The 17,253-nt window shown below is 38.9% G+C and overlaps 1 protein-coding gene and 1 long non-coding RNA gene across 2 annotated transcripts; both read right to left on the minus strand.

The window, feature by feature from the left end:
• Positions 1–206: 206 nt before the first annotated feature.
• LOC119733691 lies at positions 207–5,802 on the minus strand. Its single transcript, XM_038207079.1, has 11 exons — positions 5,473–5,802; positions 3,707–4,021; positions 3,115–3,263; positions 2,807–3,019; positions 2,436–2,681; positions 2,202–2,278; positions 1,693–1,898; positions 1,135–1,470; positions 877–1,023; positions 580–790; positions 207–478 (listed from the first exon to the last, which is right to left on the minus strand). The coding sequence occupies exons 1-11, from the start codon at positions 5,800–5,802 to the stop codon at positions 207–209; spliced, it is 2,502 nt and encodes an 833-aa protein (XP_038063007.1).
• Positions 5,803–10,033: 4,231 nt separating this feature from the next.
• LOC119734066 lies at positions 10,034–10,779 on the minus strand. The gene is made up of 2 exons (XR_005272027.1): positions 10,624–10,779; positions 10,034–10,146 (listed from the first exon to the last, which is right to left on the minus strand). It is a non-coding gene; the product is annotated as an uncharacterized LOC119734066 (long non-coding RNA).
• Positions 10,780–17,253: the final 6,474 nt, after the last annotated feature.

Genomic DNA, 17,253 nt, shown 5'->3' on the forward strand with positions numbered 1-17,253 from the left:
GAGGTGGCTTTCAATTCGTGCATTTTTTTGTAGTACTTTGAGAAGTGACTAAATTTAGCAACAAGAAAAGACAAGGCATCAAAATCTGTGACTTTTGTGTATGGCAGTGATCACCTTGTTGCCAAACATGAACATGTACATGTATGTTTTATTTACTTAGGTGAAAGACACTTTTTTTTCTGTTATATGATTTCTTTTCCAATTCTTCACAATACTTCAGGACAGGTCGAGACATGATGTCGTCGCATGACTGCCATGAGCCTGTCCAAGTCATCCCGCATCCCTTGAACCACTCGGCCGATTCTGTTGAATTCTGCATGGATGAGCTCTCCGCCTTGTTCATTGAGCAAGCCAAGACCCACACGAAAGCGTTGTAGCTGATCCACAGCATGGTCTTCAAGCAGGTGGAGCTTGGGAGTGATTCTTTCCTCCGGGAAAAGCTGGCGGTAGGTCCTCAAGAGTTCCCGAATACTTACATCTGTGGGCATGAAATGCAACATGTATTGTCTTCGTGTTTTTCCCATACATACGTGTACATTTTACATCTCTTTTTAAGCTGAAGTGTGTTTGTGCACTTACCTATGCGGAGGACATCTTCGTCAGTCAAAGCAAGGGCATGGTTAATGCCCTTATGGACATCTGCAAATTTCAGAAAAACTTCTCTAAAATTTGCACGGTGTTGAAACGCCTGCCGTCTGAGTCGTTCTTGAGCAGCAAGGGACATATCGTCTGTCAGCTGTCTTTCAAGCTCTTCCGGGGGGACTTTAGTGAGGGCGTCAATTAGCTTTGGCTGCAACGTGAGAAAATACTTTTTAGCCATGTAATTTTTTGTTCCTTGATCTAAATTTGTTTTAATGCATGTATTGTTACTCTTACCTCACAGCATTTGTTGACATGGTTACCCACGAAAGCTTTCCCATGGTACGCTTGTCGCTGAACTTTGTGGTCATGGAGGACTCTGTCAAGGGCACTAGCAATGGGACCAGTTGCGTAGGTAAGCTTCGCTGACAGAGCGTCTTGTTCCTGAAATGTTGGTAGCCAAAAAGTGCATTTTTATGAAGTATTATATTTTAAATCATGCACAGGAACTAAAATGATTGTCATAGGACTGCTGAAAAAATTTGTTGTAATTACCAAGTCTCTGATGTCTGCTCGCAGTTTAAAAACAGATGTAGCTGTATCACGGAAAGCTTCATCCATCTTGTCACAGTTGTTCCTCAGGGCATAGAGGGGGAGTTCTTCCTCGGCTTGTTCCAGAGCGGACCGCTTTTCAGTAAGATCTTGCTGAATCTTGTTCTGCCTTTGTATTTCTGCAGCTATCTGGTCATCAAAGTTGGTTCCTTCTTCATGATCTTGAGACGTGACCCGTAGCTGGAACAACTTGACATCGAGATCATGGCAGGCCCTCTCAAGCAGATCGAACAGCTTTTTGTACACGCCCAGAGAAATATGCAAGGTAGGGATTATGACCTGAAACAGAAAGAGTTAAAACTGGTTTGGTGTTTATGTCATTTACATGCATACATGTACATGTGTTTAGATTTGTTTCGTAGCACTTTTATGTACATGCTATTTTTACATAGGCGGGTTAACTTTATTACATATTGTAATTGTATCTGAGTGACTAACATGGCTACTTAACACATGGCTCACATGTACATGTATTTATATTAGCAGCATTAATTCACTTACATGGTCAGTCTCAATGGGTATTAAGGAGGGATTCACAATGCTGTATGAAACATCTTTGGCCCGTGATGGTCGTGCTCCATCCTCCAGGAATAGCTGGTGATGCTCTCTGATGTTTTGGAGGTTACGAGGCAAGCATGGGCCTCGCTCTGCGATTGGCAATTGCATTGTCTTCTTGCTTGCCAAACAGTAAACGCAGCAGTAACGAGCTGAAAGGCAGAAACAAAATTGTTGTTGGCATTAAATTCTTTTTTAAGCTAAAACTTGTTTTTTCAGTTTGTGTTTTCAAAGGAGTGAATAAGGCAAAAACTAAGCACAGTATGACTACACACAGGGTCTGGTCTAGCCATTAATAACTTTATCCTAAGCTTTAAATAAAAATTCCCCCCCCCCCCCCCCATTTTTAGGTTGTGCATGAGATGGGTCACCAACAACCTTCTATCAAAACATAAAGGCTGTTCTTGCTGAACAAGAAGAAAGGAAGAACAAATCAGGTGAGTTAAAAACCTTACCATTACACCCACAGATTCCATACACCTTGTTCAGTAGTTCGTAATCCCCAAAGAGGAACACACGTAGGGACCTTCCACTGAAATAAAACATTTGAATCAATTTTGTCATAAATACCATGGTGTTTGAGTTGCTTTAATAACATTATAATCATTCCTGCTTGTGTTGTCTTTCAATCTAAACAAAAACAAACAGGAAAAAAAGTGAATAGGGATTAGAGACCTGAAAAGACTTACCGCCACTTCAGTGTGGACAGCACTGAAAGCTGCTCAAATATTGGGGGAAGTGCTCTCCGTATGTTGGCCATCGAGTCGGTGGCTTCAAAACAGGAAAACACAACAGTGTTTTTTATGGAGTTGGGATGGGCTACATTCACAATTTGGAAATCCATTTTAAATGAGTTTCCTCCCTTGTCTCCGCCGACCTTAATCCATATTTCGTTGGCTGGGATGACCCCATTGTGCCATGTCAGGGTACCTTGCCTGGAGTGGGAGAAAAGAAAAAAATGTGGACGCAAGACTTGGGTTTATTGTAAGTGCAACTGTCTCTACAATATACCATTTACAACATGAAATTCTAAAAGTTATATGAAGATACATTATCTTACTGGTCGTGGCGGTCCAGGTAGTCCAGAATCATTGCTCCGATGTCCTTGACATACACAAATGGTGTTTCCTTGAGCTTCATGCCATTGATCCCATCGGCTGCATTTGTGTTGAAAAAGAGCTTGATCGTTTCGCCAGCTAGATTATCCTTGAGTAGCATTTTCTGAGTCTTGCGCATGGCCCGCTCTGAAGGAATGTTTGCTCCACTCATGTACCTGTTGTAAATTAGTTAAGTGTTTGTATGTTCAACCAATTATAATTCAAATGTTTTATATATTTTTTTTCCCCCAAAGATTTCCTGCAGTTATACCTTCTGAGTTTCCGTAGCTGATTCCACGCAAGGCTGCAGTCACGCATCATTGCCATAGATTTCTCCGTCGTCATTCCAGAAGATGCCAGACACTTTGAGGATTTGTCATCACTGCGTTGGGACATCACAACTCGTTGGATATAGGTTGGCTGAGAAAATTAATCAAACCAAGGATGAATCTGGATGTGCATGTACTCAGTCCAAACACATACAATGTACAAGGCCAGGTCAAGCAAAACAAAATTTTTGAATCATCAGTCATGCAAAACTGAATCCATGTCAACCTTGTACTTGAACCCCCCCCCCCCCCCCCGAAAAAAAAATTATTTAAATCTTCCACCTACACGTATGTATCCCATTTTAATTCAGTGTTCATGTAAATATTGTCTGGCTTGGTTCACAAGAAATTTTGTTCCAAAAAATTCAAAGTGAGTTTAGTGCGCCAGATGATAAAGATTCTTTGTGAAATTTGTAATGATGGAAAAAAAACCGAAAAATATAGAACTAAAGGTACCTTTATTTTGTGGTTAATGTATAAAGTATTTTATGAAGAAAGAAAATTTAAGTCTATTAATATTATCTTTGAACTTACCCGTCCACCTGTTTTGATTGTGACCAGAGATTTATCTTGTTTTAGTTTGTGGCACATCCATTTATCGGTAGCTTCTTCGACTTCAGATGGTATTTGTGTGCCAACTTTGTGATTAGAAGCCAGCTCTTTAAGGATCCTTGCTGCATTTGTAATCTGAGCAGCTTTATCATCTTGGGGAAGTAGGGAAGACTTGGGTGCTTCCACTATGGTTACTTTGTGGTCTGGGGTACTGTTCGGTGAACAGTCATGATCTACAAGTTGGGACAGTCTGCCAATTTGTGTGCAGTTATGGCAAATCACTGTCAGGTTGTCAAGCTGTACATTTAAGATACGGGGAATTTTTGTAACCTCCTGGAAGTCCAAAGTCTGTTTACATGTAGGACAGTTAATTTTATGACACGATGCAAACTGGAAGCATTTACTGAGGCAGGTTGAACAAAACACATGTTCACATGGTGTCTGCACCGCTGGTCGGCTGATTATGCATTGGCATATTACACAGATAAACAAAAATTCTTCTCCTCGATGGCAAAGAATGTCAATGCTTGGAGGCACTATACATGACAATGTTTGTGAAGGCAACTCACTAAAGATGTTGTCCTTTCCTTGAAAGCAAAGCGCCGAGTCTGTACTCTTCACTTGTCTGCTGGAGTCACATTTAGGTTTATAGGAGCCTCCGCCTCTGCCTTGTTGAGGTACTAATTTACAAACAAAGCACTTGCCTGTCCGGGAATGTTTTGGCCATTCGCTTTGCACAGTTTGTCGTCTTTTTATGTTACTCACACTGTAGGTCCTTTCTCCAGAAGTGTAGTGCCTAATTTTCCTGGCGCATTTCTCGCATAGTTTTTGTGGATGCTGATCAGGTGTGTCCTCCCAAGTACTTACTCCAAACACATTGAAAATTTCCTTGTTTACATTCGCACAAAATACTGGCTTCCTAGTTGAAACTGTAGATCCTGGATGTAATCTATTTGTGCAAATTCTACATATTTTTTCTAATGATGCCTCGTGAAATTTAAAACTCATGCTGATGTAAATAAAACACCATTTTGAAAGACACGAACTCTACGGTCTTCCTGTGTTTTTATTGTTGTGTTGCGTGAGTGAAAGTTGTATTTTTGTATAGCGCGCCAGCAGCGCCACACATACTGGTTCCCCGCGCTATGCACATAAAGCAAATGCATAAGCAGTGAACCCACGAAGTTGACGATGAAGTGAAGAATGAAAATAACCGCGCATTTGACGATGTTTATCGTCTGATTTTTAAAGAATTGATTGCGGCCCAGAAATCCTATGATCGCTTTTAGTTGAATCTACCTTTGTATTTTATGGTAAAAGCTGATATTTTTTCATAACCACCAGGGTTGAGAGGGAATCTTTGGTCTTTTTTGTTCATTTTTGTCGACGATACGAACGAAGAACGTCACACAGAAAACCCAATAAATTGACGAAAATTCACTTTTAAGTCAAATATGATCAGGTTTATTTCATTTTTTTCGTAAAACTTTTGTTACTTTATGGAAAAAACAAGTTTACAGAAAAGAAAATGACAAAAACTGTTCATTACTGGGATTTGTTTGTGTGAAATTTACATCGTATTTTTGGTCCCTGGACGCCGCCATGTTTGCATGACGTTACGTGCGTAATTGGAGTAAATAAAAGACAAACTAACGAATGGGCAATACTTTTGTTACGCATAATGAATACGACCGGAACGGCCGTGCCTTTCCCTCAATCTGTGAGAGCAGCCGCTGATCTTCTTTTACCCTTGCTGCTTCAAGAAGTTTTCCTGCAGTGAGCGTCTGGCATTGGGAAAGTTTGTCAATCACAGTTTTTCTTGTCCTCTTGTTCGAACTCCACCTCTTCTTTTTGTTGCAGATGATGCATATACGTGGCAGTATGTGAGGTTTTTCGGGATTTCCTGGAAGGAAGCCTGATGTTGAGCGAAGTTTCCTCCTTGGGGGCGCAGTGATGCATCCTCCTGTGTCTCTTTCCTCTGTGTCTGCCTCTGTGTCTGCATCTGTGAACATGGGGGGGGGGATGTAGGTGTAGCCAAGGGAAGAGTTATTGGTTTGGTCTAGCAGGGAACTCCTCATGTGGCCGAAGGCTACTTATAGTTAATAAATATTGATGTGAAGCGAGTGGACACGGAGAGATGACTAGATTTGATTAATTTATTCGGATGGATCTATACAAAATATACAGTTGTGGCTCTCTAGAATATATATACAAAAAAAACGACAGTCAAATGGGTATACAGTTGTACGTCTGTGGAATTAAAGAAAACAAAATGGACATCTCATTAGTTTGTTATCATTTAAAAGAACATGTAAATAGCAATCCAATAAGTTACAAAACTAATAAGATAATTCTGACATTTAAACTAATATTTGGCGGAGCCTCATGGTGCATAATACTGCCCATGGTCTCTGAAACAGTGCTTTAGTTTACTTAAGCATCAGGTAATAAGAGAAACTTGAAGAAGCACGTTCTACTGTAGTTATTGCTTTACATTTCTTGCTAATTCACCGTACAATTATGGCCAATTATGCCTAAAGCTGGTGGGAAAAGGTGATATTTTATAGCATGTATTCCCTTTAATATCGAGAACACTTCTCTTTCAAGCATAATTACAATTGAAGAGAATCAAACCCTTTGTATTATGTGAAAATCTATCCATAGTATCTTTACACAAGGCTTCTACAAAATTTACAATAAAAATTGAAAAGAAAGATATAAAAATTAGATGTGTACTCACCGCCTAGGCTGAACAACGGTCGTGCCACCACCAAACGAAGGGGAAATTGTCCCCAACTAGCTGTAGTTGAGCTATAATCAGAGCACTTCTAAATTGTAGGTGTGGTCTGATCGCAAGCAAGTGGATGAGCGTCTCTAGCAATGCTTTGTCATTACACGAAAGCTAAGTTATGCAGCTCGCAATGCAGCTCAGAAAGTGTTAACAATATTCTGGAATGCAAGGTATGTTGGAATGTTCCTGTCCAATGTAGCTAGTTATGCTAGAATGTGATTGCAGGAAAGTTAAGGAACCAAGCGAGGGCGTTGCAATAAAAAGTTTCTGTAACTACAGAGGGCGCTAATTATGTTATCAAAATAATGGCTCATCATATTGTACAGCCTATGTACTATGCTTATGATTATATTAGAAATGTTACCGAGACCTGTCTGTTGTAAAACACGACAGGTCACACTCACCCCCTAATTTAAAAAAAAAGAAAACTATACGAGGAATAAGTAGACTATGAGGAATAAGTAGCAGTAGTTAGATGGTAGTATGTACAAGTTCCAGTTTCTGCCTCTACAAATGCCAACTTATCCTAGAATCTTCCTAGAGGATACTGCATGGTGAATACCTAGTGATCAATATCAATTAGAAATATCTCGCAGTCCAGACTCAGTATATCACTAAGAGCGAGTTGACCTCATGGACTAATATAAAGATGTTCTAAATATCACAATAAAGATGATAAACTAGGCTACTATTCAAACCAAATGTCCCCTAGTATGATAGAACTATCTAGGAGGGTATTATACAAAACAGTCCAACCTAGGATGTCCCTAGAAACGAGTTAACCTCAATGCACTGATGAAACATTCTAGTCATTCTGCGAATAGGGCATGTAAATGGCTGATAAGAAACTTGACAATACCTAAAATTTGCTAATTAAACTGACAATGCGGTCACATCTAAATATGCGAAGTAACCTCGACACTATGGCCTTATTTTAAATTTACTTCAATCTACCCTTGATTAAAGCTAATTTATAAATGTATGTTAAAAATATGTACAAACTTCATAACTAAACCACTGTAGTCAACCTGGTTACACTCACCCCCTAATTTTAAAGAAAAAAGAATTTTTATAGAAGGGAATTTCATAGTAACTAACGGTTAAAAGGAATATCCTATTTATAAAAACTACTATACCAGCTCCTCGAAATAAACTTGGAAAATAGTAATATGTTCAAATGGTCGAGAGCGCGATAAAAGATTGTCCACCACTAGTATTTGACTAGTGAATTAGAGATTACCTCATTATGGACCTTAAATCTAAAACTCCCAATTTGGCCATAATTAGACATATGAAAGTCCGCGTAAAAAATATGAAGATTTGGCTATGAGTTTCTACAAATAAAAAATCCCTAAAAAACATCCATAATATCAGTATTAATTAAAATGGCAGGATAGTGTGGAATGATGGGATAGAGAAAAAATGGTAAAAATATGGCCCATCTCTAGCATGTCGCTAGAAAAATAGAGATTACATGTATCTCAATTGGTCCAAGAAACCTAATTTCTCAAGATGATCATATACTACACTATCCTATTTATAAAAAAATCCAAGCATCTGGCTAACACCTACATGTATTTTAAAAAGAAAATCCTCAACATATATTTACAGGGCCTCTTTCATCCCCAACCTAAACATGTTTATTTATCCACGTTGGGTTAGCTAATCCCAACATATAGTGGTTAAAACGAAATTAGGATAATGAGAGAATAAAATTTACCAAATACTGGCTCTACTATCAATACAGATATAATGGAATCTACATGTTCAATGTGAAATATAAGATATGACGTCTGCATTTAAGATTTATCATAGATTAAAGATGTAAAAGGGTTATTCGCCTAAAGCGCTAACTAAATCCTTTGCAAAATATTTACTTCTTGCAGCTTAGTACGATTTCAATATATTGCTACAAAAAGAATCCTATACTGGCAATGGGACGATTAAAAAAAAGTAAAAACATGCACAAAAATGTTAGGGTTTAGCTGAAGACGCGAGTACGCAGTCAAGCAACGAGTAGCAGTGAGCGGTACGTCAACATGTGCAATGCAGAGGCATAAGTCCACTGACGACAGTCAATGTAGCAGAGTGAAGAGTGGAATGGCACGATCGTTGGTCACCCCGGCAGGTGTCAATACACGAATAACCTGTATGCACACAAACAAAATAAAAAGAGAAAAGACTGCGCCAAGGTTATTATAAATTTACGAACGTCTGCTTACACTAAGAACAGTAAAGGATGACAATGATTGTTAAATGCTTAGGTATATAATATGCAAAAAAATCAAGATTTGAAAGCTGACAGTTGGATTTTGGTAAAATGGAGAGCTTCCAATATTCTATCTGTCACCAATTTTCTGTTAAAACGTGTACACAAGGCAAAGCTCCACTCTTTTTAATTATGTATTTACATGTATCTACAGTATATCCGTCAGGCAGTTCCTGTACATAACACAAATTTATCGGTTGCTGAACTTAATTTTGTTGATAGCAATTAACTTCACTTCTATGTTACAATTTCTTATATACACTCAATGCAGAATAAAGAAAAAATATGTTCCGCTTCAATACTCAATTTAGTTGGGACCTTTCACTAGTAGTGCAAAACTTAGTTGTCCTATATTTGTTTTGGGTAACTACTTAGGTTCACCGGTATAGCAGTCACTGGCTAGCAAGGAGGACCAACTTGGCTGTAGGACGAAGTCTCTGGCTTGCTGGATGGAGTCCCTGGCTAGCAAGGTAGGCGACAAAGCTGCAGGACGAAGTCCCTGGATTTTTGGCGGATGGAGTCCCTGGCTAGCAAGGCGGACGACTTGGCTGCAGGACGAAGTCCCTGGATTATTGCAGGATGGAGTTCCTGGCTAGCAAGGTAGGCGACAAAGCTGCAGGACGAAGTCCCTGGATTTTTGGCGGATGGAGTCCCTGGCTAGCAAGGCGGACGACTTGGCTGCAGGACGAAGTCCCTGGATTATTGCAGGATGGAGTCCCTGGCTAGCAAGGAGGACGACTTATCTGCCGGATGAAGTCCCTGGCTAGCAAGGTAGACGACTCGGCTGCAGATATTGCAGGATGGAGTCCCTGGCTAGCAAGGTAGGCAACGAAGCTGCAGATATTGCTTGTAGTGGGGAGCCTGCGGCCAGCAAGATGGACCCACTTGACAGCAGGGCAAAGTCCCTTGATTGCAGGATGGAGTCTGCTGCTAGCGAGGTAGACGACTGCAGGACTAAATGTCGGGCGGGGTAGCCTCCAGATTGTTCACCAGTAGCCTATACCCTATTTATTTGACTGCCGTTAATATCTCCGAAATCTATTAGTCCACTTTTTCAATGGAAGATTGCAAATGTCTTTCAATGCTTCACATCAGAAGAAGATTCTAAGTGTTCAAAGAATCGACTGCCGACTACGCCATTTGTAGCCAAGGGAAGAGTTATTGGTTTGGTCTAGCAGGGAACTCCTCATGTGGCCGAAGGCTACTTATAGTTAATAAATATTGATGTGAAGCGAGTGGACACGGAGAGATGACTAGATTTGATTAATTTATTCGGATGGATCTATACAAAATATACAGTTGTGGCTCTCTCGAATATATATACAAAAAAAACGACAGTCAAATGGGTATACAGTTGTACGTCTGTGGAATTAAAGAAAACAAAATGGACATCTCCATTTAAAAGAACATGTAAATAGCAATCCAATCAGTTACAAAACTAATAAGATAATTCTGACATTTAAACTAATATTTGGCGGAGCCTCATGGTGCATAATACTGCCCATGGTCTCTGAAACAGTGCTTTAGTTTACTTAAGCATCAGGTAATAAGAGAAACTTGAAGAAGCACGTTCTACTGTAGTTATTGCTTTACATTTCTTGCTAATTCACCGTACAATTATGGCCAATTATGCCTAAAGCTGGTGGGAAAAGGTGATATTTTATAGCATGTATTCCCTTTAATATCGAGAACACTTCTCTTTCAAGCATAATTACAATTGAAGAGAATCAAACCCTTTGTATTATGTGAAAATCTATCCATAGTATCTTTACACAAGGCTTCTACAAAATTTACAATAAAAATTGAAAAGAAAGATATAAAAATTAGGTGTGTACTCACCGCCTAGGCTGAACAACGGTCGTGCCACCACCAAACGAAGGGGAAATTGTCCCCAACTAGCTGTAGTTGAGCTATAATCAGAGCACTTCTAAATTGTAGGTGTGGTCTGATCGCAAGCAAGTGGATGAGTGTCTCTAGCAATGCCTTGTCATTACACGAAAGTTAAGTTATGCAGCTCGCAATGCAGCTCAGAAAGTGTTAACAATATTCTGGAATGCAAGGTATGTTGGAATGTTCCTGTCCAATGTAGCTAGTTATGCTAGAATGTGATTGCAGGAAAGTTAAGGAACCAAGCGAGGGCGTTGCAATAAAAGGTTTCTGTAACTACAGAGGGCGCTAATTATGTTATCAAAATAATGGCTCATCATATTGTACAGCCTATGTACTATGCTTATGATTATATTAGAAATGTTACCGAGACCTGTCTGTTGTAAAACACGACAGGTCACATAGGGATATTTATATACAGCATGCCTGATGAATTTTAATCTGGGGAGAAATTAACTGGGAAGAGTACACACAAAGCAGAAAGTCTACATGTTGGATATGCTGCACTCCATTGTAGCACATGTGGAACTCGAGGAATAAACTTTAGCAATGAATGGATATTCTCAGAGAATGTCAATTCTAAAGTAGGGGTTGGATATGTTTGCAAGTATTTGCAATTTGATTTTTAACTAAACAATTATGAAACCCTTACTCAAACTAAAGTTGTGTACATGTAGAGGAAGGCTCTATCTCCAACCAGCCCCTGTTCTACAATGTAGGTATTTTAAATTTGTTATTGGAGTGTGATCATGTGACTCTACAGGAAAAAAAGGAAAAGATACCTTGACTTCTATGTTGTCGCTTCTTTGCACGTCTTTCTGCGCGGGTTATCAGGGAAATGTCACAGAAACGTTTGTAGCACTGTTGATGGTATCCAAACGCCTGTAATTGAGAAAATGTTTTAAAAATATCACTCAATACTCTCATTTCAAAAATTTCACAATGTAAATTACAAAGTATTATACACAGTAGGAAAGTAGATCCTTGTCAGTTGATTGGAAGATTACCGGTCAAAGATGAACTGTTCTATTCAAGTCAACTTTACCTCGTAGAATGGAACATTCTATATTTCAACTTAGGAAAATTTTCACACCATGGCACCTACAGGTACATACATTCATTATTTATACTATTCTTCACATAATAGTGATCAGGCAAAATTTTAGAAAAATTGGGGAAAAAAAGCAAAATCAAAAAACAAAAAAATATTAACAGTGCATGAGGGATTGAAAATTAGACAAGCGGGCAGTGTTCTACTTTCTTTAGATTATATTATACTATCTAGAAAAAAACAGTAAGGAAATAAAAGTACCGTTAGGGCCTACATAAATGAGGACGCTATGAGCACAAGCTTCAAGAATGGCAAAATAAATGTTGGTTTTAACCACTTCGTACTTTGTAGTCTCAATAGTTTTGTACAAAGGGTGTCGTGGCGTACGTATATGAATTCGTTCCTTCCGGCTCTTAAAAGCCTAAAATCCTACATTCGAGGGGGAAAAAAAAGAAAAAAAATGTTGCAACCTGACGCCACTTCCGCGATTGTGTACAAAATAGGGAGTAATTGCAGAATACCCCGCCACGCGAAAATCACCCCCTAAAAATAAATGGCTACGCAGTCGGAAAATGTTGCAGAAACGTCCAAAGTACATGTAGGCTAGATGTCGGGAAGTGAATACGCGAGTATACGGGGTGGATTTGAGCGCTGGAGGTTCTAAAGAGGGCGCTTTTTCCCTGCAGGGTCTTCAGGGACAACGTGAATTGAATGGGGAGCAGTGGTTAAATAAATCTAAGTCCAAAGTACATGTAGGTGCAGGGAAGTGGATACGCGGATACGGGGATAAGGGGTGGACTTTATTTTTAGCGGAGGAAAATATTTTTGAGAACGAAGCATCCATATCCATGTTGGAAAATAACGATGGCAGAGACAACGTGAGTTGAATGGGGAGCAGGGGAAAAACGTCTCAGTCCAAAGTAGGTGCCGGGAAGTCGATACGCGGATACGGGGTGGTACACGCATGTGGTTTTGGTCGAGTATCCAAGCGTGACTCCGTATCCGCGTATCCGGATACGAGGTGGGATAGGTGAGTGGCGGGGTATTCTGCAATTGAGCCATATTATGTAGACAGTAGTACTAGTACAGACTACTACTAGTACCGTAAGCAATAATTTCGGAAATTGGAAATATTTCTCAGTCCCAGATTCATGTCTCATAATCATATTTTTTGCAATGAATAACCGGAGTTCATTGAGATGATATATGAAGAAAAAAGTGGCGTCAGGTTGCAACATTTTCCCCGAATAATTTATAGGCCTAAGGCCGCGTACGGTATGCCCTTGATGCCTACCTTTGACAATGATTCCGGTACATCTCCTTCCACGAGTGCTATTGGCATGCCGATGTTTTCCTCCGCTTTTTTGACGATTTCTGCGATTTCGGATTCCCCCGCATTCTTCCATCTACCTGCACAAGCTATGAATTTTGTCCAGCTTTTCTCTGAAAACGATGAAACGGTTGATCGGCCATTGGAAACATGCATTATGCACTTTTTCCCGTCGGAATCGCCGTCGCCTGAGGAGCTCATGGCGTCCGCCATCTTGCTGCCTAATAGAGCCTACGCGCATGCGCACGCTCGTACTTACGGCGCCCGCTATTGGTCCATTCACCGCACCACGACAGAAGGGCCTCGCTGATTGGTCGTTGGAAAATAATGACGTAATTCTCCACTCGGCATTTTTTGCGCCGAAACGGTGGAAATCTGAACTTTAAATCACGATTTTGGTACCATTTTGGGTCACGGATCAACTGTGGATTTTATATGTGATCATCCCAAAAGCTTCCTGAGTAGTTTAAAGTACAATTTATTTAGATCTGTGATATGCGTCAACAACCTGCAAGATAATCGGCCATGCATCTTGGTCTATTAAGTTTAACTTATTTATATTAGTTTACAAAAAGTGTATAAAGTTTTGAAGAAATTGTCGTTTGTAAGTTTTATAGTTTTATAAAGTTGTGTTTCTATAAACGATATATTTTCTACTTGTTAAAGATTATTTTGAGAGTTGTATTTTATTCAAAGAGTTGAGGCCTGTTATTGTTTGCATTTTCATGTTAAGAGTTGAGGACTCTTTTATACAATTGTTTGCATTTTCATGTTAAGAGTCGAGGACTAACCTTATACAGTTGTTTATATTTTTATATTCATGTTAAAAAGTTGAGGACAAAACTGGAGTTCAGTTAAAGTACGGATTATTTGTTAGGAATTTCCAAAATTACGGTTCGGAGAAGTGCGTGCACTCTAAAAAATAGTTGCTCAATATTGGGTAAAATTACTACCTTTTCGAGAGTAAAAAGGGAACATGGTCGTCAACTTGTGTACTTTTTTTTACACAACAGCTAAAGTGTAGAAAAGTACCCATTTCTGTGTAACTTTTACCCATAATTGTGTTACGTGTTTGCACAACAAAGTTGGGTAAGAAAGTTTACCCATGTGACGACCATGTTCCCTTTTTACTCAATTATTGGGTAAACTTTACCCAACCCTCCTTTTACCCAAGTGTTGTGTCAGTTTCTTACCCAGATATTGGGTTCTAATTTTTACCCTGCATTGTTGGGTTCTAAATTTACCCATCACTTGGGTTGTTTTTAAATTAGTCGTTGTGTACCTTTGTTATTGACCCTTGCAGTTTTATTTAACTTTGAACTCTGCAATGTGAATTGCATGCTAGAGACAGCAATCGCGAGGGATTTCAATAACTGAGTCCTGGGTTGGAAAGTCAGTAAAATGAATAAGATCATATTTCCCCAAATATGGTGCTGATGCATGAGGACTATTACGAGGAGCGTGGGTTAATGATGGGCAGGGGTGTTAGAATTTCCCTCAATCAACTCATTCAAAAAAAATTCCCCAAACGTCGGTCACTTTACTCCGTGTTTCTAGATCTGAGAACACTCACTATACGGTACATGAAACGCATGCATCATGTGCATGGAATCGTGGTTGGCAGAGCCGTGACGTCCAAGTTGCAAACAAATGTCTAAATAATAAGCATGTCAGTTCCCCAATCTCCCCGATATTAATCATCATGCATCAGCATCCCATTTGGAGGAAACAACACTGAAATTCATTTCACTGACTTACCGGGAACAAAGAAATCATGTCATCAAAATCCCCAAATTGTTGAAGGTCTCACAAGCGGCGGCCATCTTGTACATGAGTGATGACGCGTGAACAATATTGGGTAAACGTTGTCACGTGCGTCAGTTTACCCTGCACCGTGGTAACATTTAACCAATGTCTTGGTAAATTCTACTCTTGGACGTGTACAATGAAAGAATTGTTACACCGTGGTTGGGTAAATCCAGTTTCCTTAACCCATCACTTGGGTAATAATACGATGATTTTAACCTTTTGCCTGTGCTGCTGGGACTTGTAGTTAACGTTGGGTACTATTTTACCCTTTTCATGTGTAACACATTTTACACAAGTAGGAGGTACAAGCGAAATTCATTTTGCTCAATATTGGGCAGAAATGACACAATTTGTTTACACAACAGTTTTACACAACATAAATTTACACTTCTTTTTTAGAGTGTGGGAATATAAATTTACCTGACTGATTTTGTATGCAAAATATTTTCATCAAAGTTATTTAGCTAAAGCTTTTATCAAATTTCTTGTACTGGTTTTCAGGGACTGAAAACTTTGGGAGGGGGGCTATGTGACGGAATAGGAATCACCCTGAATAGTGAATCACCGACACTTTGCATATAAGGAATCCTTGGTTCTGATTGGTCAATTGAGTTTATGCACTGTTGTATGGCAAAGAGAGATTGTGCACCAGCTTATGGGGCTCAAAGTCTATAAAAGGAGCTGCAGGGCTAGGATTTAGTCAGTTGATTGCTTGATTCTCTTATGATTAGAATAATTGTTAAGGCTCTTGATTATGTGGAATGACATGACGGATGATGATGATGATTAAAGGCATGACCACCGTTCTTGATCACTGTTTCTGTTCACCAATTACTAGTCTGTCTTAGGGTATAGGGTCTACTTAGGACTAAGTCTAGGGCAAAGTCCCAAGGGAGACAAGTTGCTTCACCCATATTCCGACTCCGGCCACATTCCGACTCCGCCTTTTCCACCCCATTCCTACTCCACCCACATTCCGACTCCGCCTATTCCGCCCCATTCCTACGACTCCACATTCCGATTCCCGGCATATTTACTGTAGTGAAAGATAGAGGGTTATTGTAGTGGAACTACAATATGACACAAAACACGGTAAAGGGGGCCAGTAACTTACCTGGGGCGGAAATTTCAAAATCACTTCAGTGAGTTCAAAACATCATGAAACTTTGAGAAACATATCAGTACTTTCATGTAAAAGTGTAACAAAGATAAGTTGGCATGTTTGCCTTTTTCTACAGGAATGGGATTGATTGGGAAATGCACTGTAACGCATAGGAAATGGGATTTTTCTAAAATATATATCAGGCAGGTAATTTTGGTTCATCAAATGGTCCCATTTAAGTGGTATTGTCATGTAATTCATAACATAAAAATACTCAGGTTACCTCTAAGTTTTTGAATACAGAACTTCCTAAAGACTGGTAACGTGACATGTCAAGGACAATGTGGGTGTTACTGTCACGTTAGCAATTGCCAACAATGTTAGCTGATAATTAATTCCTTTTAATGCACCTTTTGCGGTGATTGATGCAATGAAATTTGTGTAGTCATAAAAGTAAGCATTATTAACAACTTTCAATTTGAAAATGTGCAGGTAAGTGATAGAATTAGTAAAATATTATTGTTGTTTTGCAAGGTTTCGTCAGTTCCGTGTACACGCCATCTTAAAAATCCTATGTAGCAGACAGCATAATATCAAACACAATCAAAACTCTGAACAAAGTGTATCAAACTTTCCAAAGAATGGCAAATTGTTATTTAGTAATAAATGACAAGCATTCCTTTCATCAAAAAGAATATTATGTGAGATTGTGTGTTTTGCTATGAATCCATCAAGTAAAAACACGATTTAAAGAATTGTAACTTAAAATGGGGATACATCGATATTGTGTCAAGAGATGAATTCTATACAATAATGTACATGTAACGCAGTAACAGAATTTTAAATGAGGGTAAAATGTGTATGTGTAAAATTCACCATACATTTGTACATGTGTCAATCGTATTTAATTGTGTGGATGTAATGATGCACGAGTTAAAAAATAGAAATATATTTCATGTAAACGAAACAAATTATACATATATGAAATAGAAATGACAGAATATATTCCAGTGATTCAAAAACCCTTTAAATCATTGAAATTATATATTTCATCGTGATTTTATAAAAAATAAATTGCACATTATTTGGACAAATACATTAAATATCATAAACATAAAATATAAATGACAAAACAATTTCAGTATTTAAAACATTCTTTCATGAATTGTGTGAATGAACCAGTATGCACACACGGTGTGTCCCAAATGCAGAATTCTTGTTTAAGGTATTGCATACAGGCAGTTATAACATCAAAAGTACCATCGATGGAAGGAAACAATTCTATTCAAC

Source organism: Patiria miniata, unplaced genomic scaffold (genome assembly GCF_015706575.1).
Source record: "Patiria miniata isolate m_02_andy unplaced genomic scaffold, ASM1570657v1 HiC_scaffold_26, whole genome shotgun sequence".
In the NCBI taxonomy this organism is placed as follows: Eukaryota; Metazoa; Echinodermata; class Asteroidea; order Valvatida; family Asterinidae; genus Patiria; species Patiria miniata.